Genomic DNA, 20,166 nt, shown 5'->3' with positions numbered 1-20,166 from the left:
CTGAGTTGCAATTTCTTAGTGGAATACTTTATGTCAAATGGCCAATATGGACTTCTACTTTTTAAAGCGGGTGAGGATTTATTTCCAAAGGGAAATGTAAACACCTTTTTAAAAATGGATGCAACACACAGGCAGAAGTCCACTGTACACATTGGTAAACAAGCTCTTTAAATAGTGCTCGGCAAGCTCATTTCGAGTGCTTTATGCAACTAAAGTCAACAACCCTTTCACCTAAAATTTGTCCCAAAGAATCTTCAATACTGGTGGCAAACTGTTCTAGACACTCTTGGGTAATAGCACTCCCTTCCCCTGGTTATGCATACACAAGTTAATGCTTAACAATGAATGAGCAGAGCAAAGGGAGTGCAGGAGAGGCAGAAGGGGAAGATGTGAAGGTGAAAAAGCTGCCCAATCAAAAGCTGTGCCCGGCTCATACCAGCATGGCACAATGTGTGTGTGTATACAGGAGAGAGGGGGGTCCCTTCTTAACTTTGAAGCCACTTTTTATGGATTTTCTCTCCCACTGCTCCCAATGGGACTGAAATAATACATTAGAGTCAGGCCTCACTTACTTTTCCTGTGTTCTGGGAGCTTGCTGGGAGACCTGGAGGGCTTTGTATCTAGCAAGCCCAAAGCCTCCCCTGCTTCACTCCCTGCAATGCGGTGACTTGCCAGGGAAGATCACCTTCATCCCTCTGCATAGGTGGACTGGGAGATCTACTGCTGGTGAAGGGTGAGTAATAATAAAAATAATAATTATACAGCCCTTGGGGTGCCTACCCTCTATGTGAACAGGGATACAGGTATTAATAAGAATCATATAAGAATCATATAAGAATCCTTAGCAATATTTCACTTTCTCACTAAAAATACTTAACAATATTTATTCTCTTTTCACTTCCACACCTTTTCAGGTCAGCAGAATGTAGGTCATCTGATTGACTCAACAACTCTGTCATTTGAGTCAAACTGTTGACCAAGGAACACATGATGAAATCTCTCAGCTGTAAGTCTTAACAGTCTGAGCAGTGAATAAACATATGTAACACATATGGTGCAATCTTATAGTCTCTGAAAAATGCAGAAGGATGTTTTTGGAGCTCCCTCTCAGTGGTAAGAGAGGTCTGCCATTGGAAAAAGAGATCAGGCCATGCAAGCATCCTAGTTGAAAGGATCTGCGGCAATGCTACTCTGGTATTAAATGTGTTAGCTAAACTGGATAAAGAAAAGGTCCCGTGCTTGTTTTCCTTCTAAGACAAATGAAAACCTGCCAGGAAGCAGGTGACTTCTAGTTCTCTTCGCCCCTAGGAGAAACTGGGAACATAAGATTAAGATCAAAGGTGGTTTGTTACCTATCAGCCGCATTAGACTCTTGAGTATTACATGGCAGGTAAGTGAAAACATGACACAAAAATAATTCACATGACTTGTGAATACGGGAAGCTACCTTATACAGAGTCAGACCATTGATCCACCTAGCTCAGTACTGTTCACACTGACTGGCAGTGGCTCTTCTGAGCTCCAGTCTTTATGGTAAAGAAAGCTCACAATATTGCTCAGTATATATATTTTGGTCCTGATTTAACTACTACTCATAAACCAATTTTTTTGCTGTTCCATTAATCCTGTTAAAATTTAGGCTCTCATTGATATGCTGATATGATTTCCACTAAGAACAGAATACAGTCACTTAGCCTTATTAACAGAGTGGTTTGTAAACAACTTAGGATAGCTTTTTATGTTTTTACACAAGTGACAACTTCCTATGCAATCAAACTTGTGTACTGCTACTGTGGAGCTGTGCATCGCGTGATAGGAGAAATAAAAAGTCTACTTACTCAAAAAGTGTGAGAAGAGGGGAGACATGAGTCACTCATACTTCCTGCCACTACTTTTGTGTTAAGATGTGAAGTTACCCTTTATGCAGTTTCTTTATAAACAAGGAATATGTTTCTTGGTAACAAAGCTATAAATAATTAGATGCCCACTTTGGGAGAATCCTAAACCTATACGTGAATGCAAGGACTGTTGAAGTCAGGGCCACATTTGGGCCTTTCTATGAGCCACTAAGATTTAATTCAACAAACAGTAGTGATGGATACAAGCCACCAAAAAGGTTAACTGTTTGTGACAAAAGCCACCAAAACAATGTTGCAAGCCACTGCAAGAACATTATTTAACTTTTGTTTTGTCAATCCTTTGAGTGACACTGTACTTTTCAGATACACTATGTTTCATATATGAGAATATAGAGGTTTAAAATATTGCTTTATTTTGTTTTGGTGAAGTTGGTTGTACACTTCTTTGAGTTTCTGAAAAAGATTGTAGCCTTGGTCTCTGGTGTGCCAAACGGTCATTGATTTTTTTTGCCACTGCAGCCGAAAAGTTACTACTGTATTCTAGAATCTGCTCACACGGTAACAAAACCAGGTAGATTAACTTCTCATTTATGATACACATACTTATTCATTAAGTTCAATTACACTTACTCCAAGGAGTGCATAGGCTTTTGAACATTAGTTTTGCACATTCTCAGGGAAATATTGCAGTACCAATTTTACAAAAGGCCAGGTGTGTTAAGATTTCGGAGTAAAGCAGTATTTCCAAATATAAAATACATGCAAACAGTTGCAAACATTTACAAATATTTCAAATATGTGTAAGCTGTACCTCCTGCCAACAGACACAGGTACACAATTGTTGATACCAAGCCTTGTCCATAATAGTTACATTTTAAGCCTAGCACACTCTCCACCAGAGTAAAATAGTTCTCTGGTTGTACTTGTATTTTCTCACATCAGTATTTTATCAGTTTCATTTTCTTGTCCAAGTTTACTCCTAGTGTACAGTACAAAATACCCAGACAACTGACATTCTCAATAGAAATGTTGAGATTCACAAGTAGCCCTCTGCATGTTTATTGAAATGGAAGTCCTCAAAACTACTTAACGCTTCATTTCCTCAAATTCTGCTAACAGCTGTGAAGCAGTTTACAAAAACATGACCAGTGCTTTTCACCTCAAGTGTTGTCACCATTTGGGAAGCAGGAGCCATCTCCTAAAGTGATGATTAACAATTAAGACTACCCAAATGTGTGTGGAAAACCAAGAGCAGGTCCATGTTTACTCAGAAGTAAGCCAGGCTGCCCAAGGGGCAGTGTGTTAAGTGTGTTTAGGATGACAACCCTGGTTACTTTGAGGGGGGGTAGGAGAGTGGGAAGGGAGTTGCTCGGTTTTTAAGTTCTTTCTTTTCGTCTTAAACTTCCAGAGATATCAACCACACACCGTAATAAAATTCGTGAGCCCTTTAAAAAGGTGCCACAAAACTTCGCTGGTTTTGCGTCTTTAGGGCGGCGGAAAAGCCTTTTTAAAAAATACCACTGTTTGCTTGTTAATTAATAATTCCATTACTTCAGCATACCCAAAGACTCAAACTATACAGGTGTATTAGCTACCGGATACAACACTGAAGGGAGTTGGTCATTTATTTATTTAAAAAAGTAAAACTCTTGGGCGTTTCGCGAGAGGTCGAAAGGCGTTCGCAGCCACTTCTCACTACAACTCCCGGGGTGGGAGAAGAGGCGATAAGTGACTTGCCCAAGGTCAGCAGCAGCAGCCCAAGAGGAGGGGCTCGAGTGCAGGAAATCGAGGTCAACCGGCAGAGAGCGCCCCGCGACCCCCGCGGCCTAAGGAGGCCCTGAGCGAGGAGGTCGGAGGTCGCACCCCCCACCCCGCGGCCTATGTCAGCCGGCAGCGAAGCCGGCCGAGGCCCCACCGCCCGCTCCTCAGGGGGCGCCCCAGCCCGGGGCCCCCCAGCCCCTCAGCCCGGCTTACCGGACGGCCTTCACTCCGCTGCCCAGCTGTGTCCGGCTGAGGGGGGTCGGAGGGAGGGAGTCCCCACGGTGCCGCCGGCGCCTCCGGGAATCCCGCCCCCTCCGCCTTCACTCGCCACCTCTTTCAGCTCTCCCGTCGCCTCCCCTTTGCCCCGGAGCGCGTCATCATCGCAAGAGGCTCGGCGAGCCAATGGGCGGCGGAGCGTCGTAATCGGAGGACGCGCAGGCGTCAGCCACGCCGGGAGGACGTGCTCGGGGGAGGAGGGGCGGGGAGGCTCAGCCCAAGGGCACCCTGGGACGTGTAGTTTTCCCGGAGGCGGGCGGCTTGAGCGCGTGACCCTGCCGAAACCGAAGGCGCCGCCTCCGCATTGGTAGGAAAGTAGGTCGCGGGCTCTTAAAGCGTCCTTTAGCGCCAGGCGCTAGTTCTGGTTCGGCGGCTGCCGCGCAAAGTGCGTAATGGGTGAGCGCTGCTTACGGAAAGAGCGGAGTCGCGCGGGGCTGTTGCTCAGGCGGCGGTTGTTTTTCAACGGCGCGCTCGCGCGGTTTGTTGATTTCAAAGTACGAGGAAGGCGGCGAGGCTCCAAAAGGAGGAGTGGGAAGGACCTCAGGGCAGCGACAGATGAAGGGGAAAGTGGCAATACTGGTCCCTATTACTGTATAATATATCCTCCTTGATAAGAAAAGTGTGTATATCACTGTACAGCTTGAGGCCAGCAATGTACATGGTTGCCAAAGCTTGTGTTTAATTTTATTACTTTCTTTCCCAAGTAAATGATGTTTAGAGCAGCAGCAGGAGACTCCTACATTTTCCCTGCAGTCATGACAATGCTGGGGTTTAAGTAATATAAAAAGCAAAGGTAGCCCTATCGGCGGCACCCCCCCCCCCAAATCAGCTGAGCGATGCTTTTGGGGGGACCAGCCAAAATGTCACAAAAGTACTGTATTGCAACCTCCCGAGTCCTCCAGAACTTGTCATCAGGCACACACACTTCTCTGCTTTGTGTAATAACTTTGCCCAGTGAAGAGTCCTGGAGGACTCAAAAATTTGCCACACCGTCGTCAATATTTTTTGTTTTGTCCCAGTAAATATTATTGCCCAACTGTGGATGTTGCAATGATGTAAGTGAGATTAAGGTGCAAAACTGCACATGCTGTGAGCGACCTTGAGCCGTTTCAAGAGTAGATATGTGTAATGTTGTACTGGAAGGTTGTAATCCTTACCAGGCAGTAATTATGCTTTCAGACAGGCAGTCCAAGACCAAATGAGACCAATTTCCACTGATTGCCACATCCAAATTTCAGCAACCTTGCTCTTCATCCACACACTACAGATGGGGAATTACTTCACAAAATTTTAAAATATCTATATTTAGTATAGATATAGCTTGCATAAGACCTCGTTTCAGTATTTCAAAGCTGCTGTGGTTTTTGTGGGTGACGGAATGTGTGCTTGTGCTGTTCAATGTTATGGGAGCCTATTGCACATTTTAAATACAGTATTTTCACATGCCTCTACCAAATTACTGGAGGAATATAGCTACGGTATATCACTCTTGCCCAAAACCTCAGTATATTAAGAAAAGGGGCCGCACGAAGTGATGGAAATTGATATCCCTCCCCCAACCCCTCCCAAAAGCATAAAACTCCATTTTGCCTATTGTAAAACTTAATAATGAAGGACTGGCAATTCTGATTCTCTGCACTTTCACTAGTTTTGTTGTTTGTTTTTAATGGTGTGCAAATGGGTACAAAATACATTCCCAGACTGGAAGAAGGCAGTAAAAGATGGAGGAGTAGCTATGGGGGTAGGGTGGGGAAACCAACCCCACCAAGTTCAGTCCATTAATGTGGATGGCAAACAGCAGAATACCAACAAATACCATGACTGAAAAAAGGAAATGCATTGAAGCTAACATGCAAATTATGCACACAAAACAATCAGATCTGAATGACCTGTTTGCAATATAAAGACCCCATCTGGAAGTATCCTAAATCTCCCTACATTGAATGGTACTTCCTTATGAGACAACATGCTTAGAATTCTACACCCCTTGTCCTCATTCCTGCCAAGCCATGCAAACCACAAAGATTTAGTAAACATGATTCATCATACCTCATATAGTAACATCAAATTGGATTTAAATACTCTGCTCTTTAAAACAAAAATGGTTTATTGGCATTTCAGAAATGAATATGTCCTGTTTTTATAGAAAAACAACAACAGTGGGAGGGCAGTCTCGCCTTTGTGGCCTGATTGTGAGGTTCCAATGGCAAACTGGGACTTTGAGAGGCAGCTGATACATCTGACCTCCAGCAAAGAGACTCTCTTAGGTACTTATTCAGAAACTGAAGGCGTGTGTGTGTGTGTGTGATTAAATAATGTAATAGGCCACAGCTCAGCAGTGAAGCATCTGCTTTGCATACAGAATCCAAGTAGGCCTGGAAAAGACCGCACTCTGAAACTCTGGAGAGCTGCTGCCATTCGCTGTAGACACTACTGAGCTATGTATGCAACTGGTCTGACTCAGGATAGGGCAGCTTCCTGTGTTAAAATGCATCGCCCCAAAAACCTTTCTGGTCTGTTCTGACAGTTCCAAAGCAGATGACTCTTGGTAAGCCTGCAAGCAAGAAATTAATGCACTAACCATCTCCCATGATCCCCAGCAGCTAGCATTGAGAGGCATACTGCATCAGATATTGGAGGTATTGCAGCATCATGGCTAGTAGCTATTGGTTGCCCTTTCCTCCATTAATTTCTCTAATCCTCTTTTAAAGTCATCCAAATTAGTGGCTATCACTACATCTTGCAGTAGTGAATTCTATAGTCCAACCATACAGTGTGTTTAAGAGTAGCTCCTTTTTCCTGCTCTGTAGCTCCTTTTTCCTGCTCTGTAATCTCTCAACATACAGTTTCACTGATGACACAGTGTGTGGGGAATTAAATAACAAAATAAATCTGTGATCACACATTTTTATAGCATTATCTTAAATGTATAGGATATGCATTTATTAAGTTTGAACAAATACTGTGTACACAGTTTACAGCACATTCAAAGTGCATTCTTTCCCTCAAAGAATTCTGGGCACTGTAGTTTACCCCTCAGAGCTACAATTCCCTGCAGCCATTAGCAAACTACAATGCCCATAATTTTTTGAAGGACAGAATGTGCTTTGAATGTGCTTTAAATGTATAAGGTGTACACTTAAATTATAGCATTAGTATTAGTGTATTACAATAAAGCTGGAGCTTCTACATCAGCAGTTTGGCAAACCAATCTTCCACATGCTCAAGATCTTTCAGCGCAAGCAGAAAAAGGCCAAACAAAACAAACAAACCAAAATTGAATAAAAATGAGCCAGAATTGACTGGGTTGCTCAAGCAAGCCAAGCAGTCACTGGGACAGCAATGCAGCTGAGTGTCACAAAAGAATGTACCACATCATCTGGAACAGTCCAAGGGTTGGGGAGAGCAAGCTTCACAGGTAGTGCAATCCAGAGCATGTGATACCAAATTGATTTGAGACAGCCCTGAACATAGTTCACTCCAGTATATATTCTCACAGCCAGGGGATGATAATAATGGCAAATGGAAGATGATTTACAAGCAAATAATTCCCTCAGCACTTTTCCAGTTTGAGCCTAGGTTATTTACTCAGAGGTATCTACCCCTGAAGCCCTATTTGTGTATTTACTGCACTTGCCTGTAAAGAAACATGCAAGGGAGGGCAGTGGGAGAATGAGCATGCTGCCAAGACCCACCCGCTATGGTGGATCACCTTTATTCCATATAGAGCCCTCCATGAGTTTGAGGGTGAAGATTTGCAGTGGGAACTCATGGAGACCCCCTGTGTGATCTAGAACCTTGCATAATATGGGTTCTAAACATCGTGGAAGCCTCAACAAGTGCAGGAGACTTCCCCACTACAGACCTTCACTCTCAAACCCATGGTGGGTTCCACATGGAATTACTTGCCAGAGGGCTCCAGCCTTGGCAGCATGCCCCTAGCAATCCCAAATAAGTCTGCATATAGTGCTGTGACATTTCACAACAGTGGAATAAACAGTTTAGAAATGCCTTGCCCCCAATACAGTATATAGAATGTGAGGTACAAATAAGCAAAGATGGTCAGCCATAGTTGTATGAGCAGCAGAGATTGGTTTGGTGCAAAAACTCAAACTTCTTATTTAGTCATATGCAATTCTGCCTTACTGGGTATACTCCAGAGCACTATTTAAAATCTACAACTATCTATCCAACCATTTGAGAAATTAGCTGTTCCTCTTAGCTATATGGCCTCCTCTGGTTTCAAGCACCTTCCCCCCTTCTTTGCAGTGCAGTAACAAATACTAGTCTCACCTCTCTTTTAAACCCTTCAAAACCTTTTCATTTACAAAGTCTTTTCTGATCAACCCACATTGTACTACCTGTTAAAACTTTCAACACCCACCCCCAACATTGGTAGTCCTTCATCAAAGCCTTCCCCCTCACATTTCACCTTTGTCCCATCCATGTGTACTTTTCGAGTGTAGGCCCTATGGATACAGATTGTGTCAACACTATGTTCTTTACAGTGCCTCCTGGTCTTTTCTATCTTACTGCAATTTAGATAACATGTAACGTGTAATACAGTGTCTAGACTTTCAGGCTGGATATGGAAAATCTCTGTTCAGATCTTGCCTGCTATCAAGCTTACAGACTGTTGTTGGGCAAGTCACTGTGTTTTAGCCTAGTTATTGTCAAGGAAAATGCCAGTCCTTTTTGGAGGAAAGATGGGTAGCCATAACATTTTAAGGAATAATACCATTTTTAGCAGAATATTGGAAACTCCTTTCATTTTCTCTGAGCATTTCTCACGCTTTCCATTAAGAAATACAAAAAACTGGGTTTATCAGGAGACACCTTGCTGTTTTCTTAGCGGTTGAAATGGGAATACAGTATGTCATCTCCCAAGGATAACAATTCTCCAGATCATTCTCCTTTCCTGTACTCCAAAATTTCCAGGGATTTTCTTTATATCCCAGAATGAGAGATATAATCGCCCAGCATATCTAAATATCACTTTGTACCAAAAAATCTAGAAAGAGCCTAAACCTCAGAACAAATATCATACAGTGCCCTAGTTCACATGTAACACTGACAGATGACATGACTGGGTTCAGATGTAATGCTAAGCCAAGCATGTTTAGCTTCAGGTAGAGCAGCAGGCAGGAATAAGAAAGGAGTAAAGCAGCAGAATTTTCACTGAAAGCATCTGCACACCTGTATATTCAGTCTTACCCATGGTTTGGCTTAGTGTTGTGTGTGAAACAAGCCAGTATGCAGTCATTGCACAATAAAAGGTTAGAGATATGAAGGAAGGAAGCACCTTTCAGGCAGCCAAAACACTGTTTTTCTTTTTTTGAAAAAAAGGATACTGTATTCCAAGCATCTGTAGCGCACAGATTTCATGGGATTTGGGGATCGTTCCAATTACTGGTTTGTTATTAAGGGAGCTAGATCAGGCCATTATCCTCTCAGTTTTTCCATGGGTGGAAAACAGCTTTCATCACTTTGAATTATTGTACCTTTGGCTTTGGATTTTATATAAAAAGAACATAAATCTGGGTCATTTGGTGTATTCCAAGAAATAGCTCTCTGGGATGCCAACAAATATATGGATTAATGATTTGTTTAAAACCCTAAAATATTTTTTTTAAAAAAACTGAACAGTATTTTTAAAGCAAGTTAATTTGCAAGTAGAATGCTCTTCCTCTTATATATTCTGGACCCTTCAAATCTGTTGCCTATGAAATATATGCATTGCTGACAACTTTAGTAGCAGAAATGGTAAAAAAAAGACTAAAAATGTTTGGAGAAAAACAGAGCTTGTAAAAATCCTGAGTTGTATTTTACAGAGCTCTAGTTTACAGGGCTCTTGCTTATTTCTATTGGCAATTTGTTTTTTAAAAATATAAAAGTTGTTGTTTTAAAAAGTAAGTATTGCAAATAATATTGTCAGTAATTGTTTCCAGTTTTTGGCTGGGCCTTCTGACTATTGCTCAAGTACAAATGATCCCTGTAGGTACTGAAAAAACAAACCTTTTTCATCCATCGCTCACTGGCAAGGAAGTTAAGAAAACAACAATTGCTGATGACCCTGTATTCCACGGGGTGGCTATCAGGAGTAGGATGACTACATATACTTGATAATTAGTGCTTAATTGGGGGGAAAAGAACTCTAGTTGAGCCTAAAGTTAGGCTCAGGAAGATTTCATGCAGGGCAAACATTCCAATATAGAACATAGGAACCAGGCCTTCATCGAGCCCAGTTCTGTCTACTCTGGCTAACAGCAGCTTTCAATGGTCAAAGGCAAAAAAATAAATAAACAATCACCTGCAACCTGATCTCCTCTAACTGGAGATACCAAAGACAGAACCTGAGACCTTCTGCATGCAGAAGTGATCCAGGTAAGAGTGATCCCTTTCCAAGGGAGCATAAGGAAATTGTATGGATCCAACATATATGTTATTGCCTGTGACAAATGCAAATATGTATTTCATTGCATGTAAAATTTCTCTTTGCCCCTGTCCGCCTCAAGCTACCTGCTATGTGTACACATGGCAAAACAGACTCGCATGTGTGTTTGTCATACTGACAAACTACATGCAGGATTCATGGCCTTTAGAAAACAGAACTTTCCTGCAGCTGTGTCAAGCTTAATACAGTACAGTGGTACCTCTGGTTAAGAACTTAATTCATTCCGGAGGTCTGTTCTTAACCTGAAACGGTTCTTAACCTGAGGTACCACTTTAGCTAATGGGGCCTCCCGCTGCCACTGCGCCGCCGCTGTGCAATTTCTGTTCTCATCCTGAAACAAAGTTCTTAACCCGAGGTACTATTTCTGGGTTAGCGGAGTCTGTAACCTGAAGAGTCTGTAACCCGAAGTACCACTGTACTCACAAAGCCCAGCAGTGACTCATGGGGTGGAAGCAACAACATCCTCATGGCAGCCATGTAATGCTCCTTTGAACAAGGATGGGGCAGGATGAGGTGGTGGTGGCAAGGTTGGGGTTGGCACCGTCATGCCTGCAGGTCTGCCACTGCCTTGGAGCTCTCCTCAACCTAGTCCCCTCACCCTGCTCTATTGCCATCTAGGCAAACACAGCATCGCTGACACAAGAGGATACCACCCAAGCTGCCTGCAAGCAGCACATGTGGAGTGCATTTGTGATAGCTTCAATCTATACATGTGGGCTTTTAAGGTCTGTACTCCTCTATACCAACAACAACAACAACCCTTGCATATGGAAAACTATATTTCATGGAGAAAGGTTCTCACCTAGTTCGGCTGGTTTACTAATTGCAGCAGATTAGGTTTTTGTGTTTGCAGGATGGGGTGGGGTGGGGGAGGCTATTGCAATTATCACCTGTTATCATTCTCTTTACTCTGACGCAAAAAATACCGCTGCTCACCTCCCCGATTAGGTTTTTCTAAGGCATCCTTCCTACACACTTCTGCCTTAACAAAAAATGGCTCTGGCCCATTTTCATCCAGTCTAGCCAATCTGTGGATATGAGAAAAGAATGGAGTAATGTTCCAGAATTTCCCCTGAACTTCCTAATGCTGTATTTCAGAACCAATGACGATAGTTTTAAGGAAATATTTGATTCTTCTTTTGGCTTATGACTTGCACTTGCTACATTGTTGCCAGTCAATGTTAACAAGATAACTTGCAGAATGCAATATGACCCTCGTCATTGGGATGGTGAAAATCAGCTCTCAGCACGCAAGGAAGTGTACAAATCAAACGGTCTTCCAGCAACAGACATAATTCTTTCGAAATGTCACCTCTTGGTGACTTGACCATATCAAAAAATAACACAAGAATTGGGTCTGACTGCAATAAAAGTTTTAAACCAGGAAGGAGTCCAACTTGGCAGAAAGTCCCTGTGCTGTGAAAGGCATTATCAGCAACACAAAACAAATGTGCTCACAAAAACAAGGGGAGAGGGCAAGAACAAGGGATATTTAATGTTAAAAGAGAAACTGTACATCTAGGTCAGAGGCAAGGGGGATGAAAAAGCCCTTGTGACACCCATGACCATCTGAGTCCGCGTAGAGAATGAGGTGCTGTGTTTGTCAAATTCTGTGTGTTGAATCCTATCTGTTTTTCTCTCAAGTCCAGAGACATGCCGAATAAGCCCCCTTCCCAAAACAATCCAAGTAGTCCCAAGAGATCAGTCACCAGCTGTCATGTATCCTGAGGTTAGATCAATACACCACACAGTTCTTTTTCCACAGAAGAGAAAATCCACCAACCAGCAAAACCACTTCTGACAGTTTTGCCTTTCCAAAGCTTCAGCAGAGCCCCCTCCACTTCCGCTGCTGCCCTTCTTCATTCCACAAAATGCAGGAGAATCAGATGCCGGGGTTTCTGTCAGGATATGCAGGGGTAAAGCAGCACTTCTAGGTCAAAGGTAATGTTTTCCTTCCCCCGCTTGATGCAGGGGGACCATCTGCCATTGTGCAACAGTCTCTTTTCAATCCACACATCAACCACAGCAGGCACGGACACTGCCTTTTGAATCATTCTTCCCATATCTAAAACAGGTAATTTGCCTTGTAGTTTGGAATCCCACAGTGTGTTTGGACAAGAAGCAGAAAATGACACAAAGTCCTTTTGGAAATCGACCTGAGCGTGGAGGGCACTCCTTTGGCTGTGTCGAAAAAGGCACAGAACACACCCAAGGTGAAATCCAGCCACAAGATAGCAAAGGGAACATATCCCATCCTCCTGCTTTTGTGATAAAGGAGCTGTAGGTAGATCCTTTTCGAGGACCCTCAAGAATCCCTTTTATCCTGGATGCATTGTGTCAAGGTTGGGAGGGAACCAGCAAACAAATACCTCCCCCCGCCCCGCTTTGCTCCCCTATTAAATAACAAAGGAGCAGCCCAACCATCTAGCTGTTCTAATGGAAACATTTTAGATTTTTAAAAGTCTCTTAAATAAATGTCTTTAATTATTATCGTCATCACCATCTATTTATTTATACAAATATATAAAATAGATTTATATAGATTTATATAATATAGATTTGTAGCTCTTGTGGGCCCTTCATTTACAGACGTACTGATCGACAATCTCTGTGCACTTTTTACACTTGACGTAACAGCACCAGTGAAACTTGCAGTGGCAGCGCTCGACCTGCACACTCTTGAACTGGTCGTAGCCTCGGCCACAGCACATCAGCTCACAGCCGTCCATACCCTCTGAGGTCTTATTACAGAGCCGGCCCTTGGTGCCCAGGGAGCCCGTGGTTTCGTTGCGCAGGCAGTAATCGGGGCTGGGGTCGACGTACACCAAGTCCTCTGGAGTAGGCGAATTGAAGCGGTTGTTCACTAGCTCCAGCTTGCCCTTGCGGCTGATCCTCATGGCGGCGGCGCTGTCGTACTTCTCTTTCAGGAGGTCTCCCACTTTGCGGAAGTCAGCCAGCTGCAGCCAACAGGTCTTGAGGCTGCAGGAACCTGAGACGCCATGGCACTTACAGGAGACATCGGCCAACTTGTACACTGCCTATGGAAGGAAGAAGGCAAGGTGGGGTCAGACAAAGTGTTCAAACAGCACTAAAATCTGGCACAACATAAGCAATAACTGGTGCAACCTTATGCACAGAAGCAAGCCTCACTGGACTTACATCATCAGCATCATTAATTATTATTTTCTTATACTGCGCCCATTCTCATAGCAGTCCAGTAAGGTAGGTTGATATAATGAACATCACAGCTATGTTTGAACCTGCGTCTTCCTAAACCTAATCTAACACTTTAAAGCATGGTGGCTCCCTGTCCATTTTCTGTTACCTGGAAGATTGTATCCAGGTCCTATCAGAGCAACTTACAAGAAATGCTCAGACCCCAAGATCACCTATGGAAATTGTACTCATAGATCCACCTGTAAGATCAATTGGGTTGGCAGGTACCTGAGACAGGGCCTTTTCATTGCTGGCCGCCCCAAGGACTGTTGTGTGCACACAGCTCCACCAATACAGGCCTTCAAACAGGCTCTGAAGGTCCATTTATTTCAAGTGACTTTCTCTTAAAGGTTTTTTGGTGCACCCACCCAACCGAACCCCAAATTGCTTTAAAGTGTTTTAGCTAATTTTAATGGCATGGTGCTGGTCTTGCTACTAGATTATGTTGCCGTGTAAAAAGGTTATTCAATGTAATGGTGAGATTGTATTATATGATTATGTGCATTATATTTTTATATTCCTTGTAAGCAGCATTGTAAGGGCTTTAAACTGCCCACGTGTTGTTATTTTTCTCGGATGGATGTTTGTCAGATAATGGATGCAACTCCCGCTAGGAGTAAAACAACAGGGAAGAAACAATGGGATGGTGTGTGGGTGAGGGAACATACTTTTACAGGAAGTTGGCACAACCCAAGTTGCATCATGCGACCTTTATGTCTAGTTTAGCCAGGGTGGTGTTGGAGAGATAGAATATACACCACAAGCCAACAAGCGCATGATTGCAGCAACTATGTATTTGCATCTTGTTCGCCACCTGGTGGTCAGTCAATTGTCTACTCCCATTTTCCCATTACTGAATGGTAATTCAGTGGTAATTTTTCTAGATTTGAAAAGCTGGTAAGGAGTATAACAGTCCATGAATTTTGTAACAGTGGCTACAGAATGTCATGTGAGTTGCTGTTAAGACAAGGTTCAGAATTGAGTGCAAGCACGTTGACTGAAATTTGTTTTCCAATATCTGAAAATGCCTGTCACAATTTGGATGCCTCTGAAACTGAAGTCTGCTGTGGAAAATGTGGACGTCAGAGCCAATGATCTAAACGAGGAGAGATTTCCCCCACTGTATATTCTTCATCATTATATTTTTAGTGTAATGGTTTTTTAATATAATAAAAAACACCATGCATCTAAAAATGTAATGTGTAAGGGAGACAAATAATACATTTGGAAAAATGTACGGATACATTAATCTGAGTAAATTCTATCAAGCATACACTGTACAAACCCAGGTTTGCTGCTATGTAATCTGTACAGTGGCCTTGAGATAATTCTGTACATACAAAGCCAACCTGAGAATCAAGTTAAATCAACTCCTATGAAAAAGCAAACTGACCAAGATAGGAAGTTTCAGTAGATGAAAAATAGCCCTATATAGAAGAGTGATAATGATGCACATGAAGCTTGAATAGAGCCACTGGCTTGATCACCTGTGGTGAGTTAAAAATGCCTCCAAGTAATCAGACAAAGATGCCTTGGTCCTTTCCCTCCCAGCTATGAATGTGCCACAAATGGTTAAATAACACAGAGGATCCATTAGTAGGCATTTTAGTACTCTGAAGGTACAACAACCCTGCTGAAACTAAGGCCATATACACACCATAGATTTAAAGCCCATTTAAAGCACATGCCTTTCCCCAAAGATTTATGGTCAGTGACTAGATGAGAAAACCCCTGGAAAGCCTGCATACGCTACCTTGAGGCACCACCATCATGAAAGAAAGGTCTGCTATAAATACATTATACAGTTTTGTTTGTACCAGTAATTTATGTACACCTAATTGGAAGGCTGATGCGTGAAGCAGCACTTTCAAAGAAATACAGTACCTGAACCACAGAATTCTTGTCTGTTTTAACACAACACTCCCCCCCCCCCCCCCGCTCAAACCCTACAAGGCATGTTACAAAATTCAATGTGTCTGCCTGGTCTTAGATCAGAGATGAGAGATTCATGGTGAGCTGCTGGATGCTTACTGCTTAATAAAATCTATTACCCTCATGGTAGCCATGCATCTTTTAAAAATCTGTATTTCAACTTTGAGTCTTTATGACAGCTTTTTAAAACAAAACAAAAAAAAATTGACGTCAATCCAAATGTGAGTGAATACCATGGAGTCTTAGAAAAAGAAATCTCCCTCAGGAAAGAGGAGAACTCAGCCAGTATCAGAGACATCCTGAAACAATCTCTCTCTGGCAAAGTTATGATCTGCTCCACTTAGCTATGGTGGGATAAGTCCATCACGGAGAGAACCATGATGATGGAAACAGTCTTCAAACCAATTTCTAATTATAGGTGAGTGATGCAGATAAAGCACTTGGGGCCCAATCCAAGTGGGTTTGGAACTCTGGCTTTGCAAGCCTGGAAAGCGTTCTTCTGCTATATAAAGAAATATTGATAGGCCTTGGAGATGAGCCTCCTGGCTTAAGAAAGCATTAGAACAACTTTCTTTCCTTTCTAAATATTCTGCTATACTTCTGGATTTTTTATTTTATATTGAGTTCAGTCCAACAGCTGTATCAGAGCCAGGAAACCTAAGCATATTCTCCTCCTGCCTTTTTACATTCAGGGTGTCCTTTGAGCAAGGTCTCACCATTGCTTTGTTGTGAAACCAATTTCCAATGCTGTTTTGGTTGCAAAATTAAAACATTTATTTGTAGGCCTAATTTGAGGGGCTGGTTCTCACTTGAAAAGCCTTCAGCAGTCTAGAACCAGCATACAAATCTCATTGTCCTCCCGCAAAGGACAAATTTCTTGAATGCTCAAGTCAACACTTGAGGTTCTGTTACATAACCCTTAGCTTTCTGAAGTTTGGTAGGTTTGAGCACTAGAAACAGGACCTTTTTGGTTCTAGCACCTTTTTTAGGAATGCTATCCCCAAAGAAGCTTGCTTGCCTCCATCACTATTCTGTTTTTACTGCACTGTTAAAATCCATCTTTTCCAGAGGGCCTTGGGGGAATGCAGGAGTTTGGTGGCCATTATGGATTCTGTTTTTCTGTTCGTACTGCAGTGGTGTCCTTTGTTGTTTGTTATTTCAGTGTCCTTTTGTTGCTCTTGCTATTAATCAAGCATTGCAAAGAGCCTTGGATAGATAGATAGATAGATAGATAGATAGATAGATAGATAGATAGATAGATAGACAGATACTACTAAGAAAAGTAATTTGATTAATTCATTAACTCAGTGCCTTTAAGTATGTGCAGAATGACGCTCCCTTGAACTGTGCAACCACAAACAGCCCCTGCACATGTGAGATGATTATGAGGAGCTTCTGTAGCAAAAGCCAAGGATGTCACTTCCAGGGAGGCTTAAGCCCCAGTACCTTTGGGGGGGGGTGTAACTTTAATTAATTGTCATTATCAGGAAAAGAGAAGAAGTCACGCTTCCTTTTTCCCATATGGGCAAATTAAAGTGTAATCCCACACACTGCCACCACACCCTAACCAACAATAGCATCCTTCAGTACTTAACTGAAAAATGTGTAAGATTTCAGCATTTTTTATTATTATAAAAAGGAAGATAATAATAATTAACATGCAAATGAAAGAGATTGGGGGGGGGGAATAGAAGAGGGGGAATTGGCAGTTGAGGAGATCCACCATGCAGGATTAAAGGTTAATTTGGGCCTTGCTCCTTCAACAAATGTGAAAGCCTTGCCATATGGCTGCAAATGTTTTTGGAGGGCCTCATCTATTAAAAGATTCCCCCCCCTTTTATGTTGAGGTCTAGCATATCTTTTACTATTGTTCTGTTTTAGAATGAGCTCTCTATATACTCTGAGCATATGGAGTTTTAGGGACAGGTGAGTCCGCTAGAACCAAAGTATAAAATGAAAGCCACAGCAAAGAGGCAAGTGTGAGGTTTAACTTCCACATCATGCCCAAATTTGTGCATTTTTGCAGATGGCTGCAGGAAAACACACATAAGAATAGCACATGGTTCCCTTACAGTGGAAGGTGGGAAGGCGAGGCTCCCTAGCAGTGCCAGTAACCATGCTGTATGACCAGACTGAGATTGTGAAAACCATCTCAATGCCAATGTACACTGAATAAGACTTGGCTGGTTGAGCCTCAGTCTCAGGTCCAAAGTGAGTGATATTATGGAATTTAAAGTTGCTTTCCATGAAGTTTGTGAGACAGAAACCCTAATAATGTATTATACTTCCATTATCTAGAGGCCAAACCAGATGTAATGGTGGCAGACTGTCTCTTTAAATGACAGCCTTCCTCAGTCATGTACAAAAAGCCCATGGGAGCCAATTTTAAGAATAAGCGGATTCTGATCTCTGTCCTAGCTAATTGGACCTAACGATAATTTTAAACAAGATCTCCCTCCAAGAGCTGCATGGCAGTCTAATCAATCAAAACATGGCTTGAGAGCCAGATGGAAGCTCTCTTCTAAAGACAAACAATTGCTATTTATATCAGGCAATCCTAAATTGATTACCTGGATACCAATCTTACTGTGATGAATAGCACTTGCTTCAAAGTGATGCCAGCACAACTCTGTATGCCTACATAAAGGGGGATATTTGGCGCTAAGAAAGAAATGGTTTCCTCGTGTATCTTCTTTGCTGAAATGCAGGTAGCTACGAGCTGGACCATTTGAAGAAAGATTTTGACTGAGCTATGTAAACAATGTGAAGAGTACAAGTTTCCAGCGGAAGCTAAGATGTCTGGACCTGAAACATAGACCAACTGGACTCAATCTGCAAGCGGAATTTGTTTAAAATCTGTCCCTCTTCGGCCTCCACCTCAAATTCCTTTCTGATTCTTCCCTTGTAAAGAACTGGGATGTAAAGGGAATCAACGGGCTAATTCCTATGTGGTTAATTAGCCAAGCCTCCTCTCAGCCTTGCTTGGCACTGGATGGAGTGGCTGATGATTGAGGTCTACTACATGTTGAACGGGTAAACAACGTGGCAGGGCTGCCAAAGGGAGACAGATAAGGAGAGACCAAGTGGAGAAAGAGACAGATGGAAGGAAAGGGCAGGCTAAGATAACCGTCAAAGACAAACAAACAACAGGCAATAAAGCTAAAAGTTTGGGGCCCTAAAAAATTCAAGAGTGCGGTGGAGCAGCGATGGGGTCAGGACTGTGTCGAAAACTGAAGCAAATTCAGTTCCATTCCCACCCCCTTATGGCTCTTCCTGGGAACTGAAGTGGGACAGAATTCGTCCTCCATCACTTGAGCTGCAGACACCAAGGAAGGGGGAAAGGAAGTGCTCAGATGCTCCTTAGCGACCAAGGGTGCCCCATGCAATAAAACCTGGTCTCCAATCCAGGAAGAACAGAGGGGGGCAAATTCACTTGTGTAGAGACAATTAAACAGAACACAGCTAGAATCTTTAAAAAACAGAGGCAGCAACATTAATAGCAAAAATGGCACAGGCAGTTAGTCACTCATCACTAGTGATGTTAATGGGCTAGGTGGAGCGACAGCCTGACAAGTCCGTATCTTCATGTGTCATTTGTGCAACTGCATTCCATATATCATTCATTATTGCAATTAACACACTAGCTAGGGTGGGGGTGAAAGAATGCTATCACCCTGAGAAGTTTGCTCCGAGAAGGTTTTAAACTGAAAAGCAGATTTTATATGTTTTCTTTAAAATGTATTTAAAAAAATAAAATATTGCACATGTTCTCAGCCAAATAACTGCACTTGTAAAATGTTGTTTCCTTGCATCAGGAAAATATGAATCAGAAGATGAAATTGGACACATGAGCCCTGAAGATACACATACACAGCCTTCATTCAACAGACCTGGCCCCTCTATTTTCTGAGTTAATTCGTGTCACATTTCCAACTCATAAGAGTTTATGCCCTGTGTTCAGGTCTCCTGATCCAACTGCAGTTATTCACATGTTGGCAATTGCACCTCACAACAGAAATTCAATAGAAATTCCCCTTACCCCAGGAGAAGGAATATACAGTGGTACCTCAGGTTACATACGCTTCAGGTTACATATGCTTCAGGTTACAGACTCCGCTTACCCAGAAATAGTGCCTCAGGTTAAGAACTTTGCTTCAGGATAAGAACAGAAATCGGGCTCCAGTGGCGCGGCAGCAGCAGGAGACCCCATTAGCTAAAGTGGTGCTTCAGGTTAAGAAAAGTTTCAGGTTAAGAACGGACCTCCTGAACGAATTAAGTACTTAACCTGAGGTACCACTGTAGTTCAGTGGGAGAGCATCTCCTTTACATGCAAAATGTCCCAGGTTCCAATCCCAGCAACTCCATGTACAGGTATGGGACACCCTTGCCTGAAACCCTGGAGACCACTGCCAGTCGGTGAAGACAATACTGGGCTAGATGGAGCCATGGTCTGACTCAATGTATAGCAGCTTCCTATGTTCCTAACAGGTGGCACCTTACCATCTCCATGTCAGGAGAAAAGCTTCATCTGTTGAACTTCTGTTGCCTGCCATGCAGCTATTAAAACAGAGGAGGTCTCTCTCACACACAAAGAGGACAACCCTAGTTGTAGAATTCTCAGTGTCCAAGGAACACATATTTCCCCCCCATTTTTTGCACATTTTTCTA

At 42.7% G+C, this 20,166-nt stretch overlaps 2 protein-coding genes and 1 long non-coding RNA gene across 8 annotated transcripts in view; 1 reads left to right on the top strand and 2 right to left on the bottom strand.

Annotated features, from left to right (window-relative positions):
* ADIPOR2 (adiponectin receptor 2) overlaps positions 1-3,995 on the bottom strand; it is a 35,791-nt gene extending 31,796 nt beyond the window's left edge. Inside the window, exon 1 of one of the 2 annotated variants that reach the window (XM_028745556.2) lies at positions 3,834-3,995. The gene's annotated coding sequence lies outside the window, so the exon portion shown is untranslated. Of the gene's footprint in view, positions 1-572; positions 695-3,833 lie in introns of those variants that run through there. The other variant, XM_077935169.1, reaches the window with a different exon arrangement.
* Positions 595-19,280, top strand: LOC114604945 (uncharacterized). The gene is made up of 3 exons (XR_013394420.1): positions 595-733; positions 13,278-13,576; positions 18,211-19,280. It is a non-coding gene; the product is annotated as an uncharacterized LOC114604945 (long non-coding RNA).
* Positions 11,820-20,166, bottom strand: part of WNT5B (Wnt family member 5B) — a 130,959-nt gene continuing 122,612 nt past the window's right edge. For all 5 annotated transcript variants that reach the window (XM_028745554.2, XM_028745552.2, XM_028745553.2 and 2 more), the window contains exon 5: positions 11,820-13,388. In XM_028745554.2, coding sequence (XP_028601387.1) covers positions 12,930-13,388 — 459 coding nt within the window. In that variant the 3' untranslated portion in view covers positions 11,820-12,929. The remainder of the gene's footprint in view (positions 13,389-20,166) is intronic.

Source organism: Podarcis muralis, chromosome 10 (genome assembly GCF_964188315.1).
Source record: "Podarcis muralis chromosome 10, rPodMur119.hap1.1, whole genome shotgun sequence".
Classification (NCBI taxonomy): Eukaryota; Metazoa; Chordata; class Lepidosauria; order Squamata; family Lacertidae; genus Podarcis; species Podarcis muralis.
The sequence above is the reverse complement of the archived record's forward strand: the minus strand, read 5'-3'. Positions and strand labels throughout refer to the sequence as shown.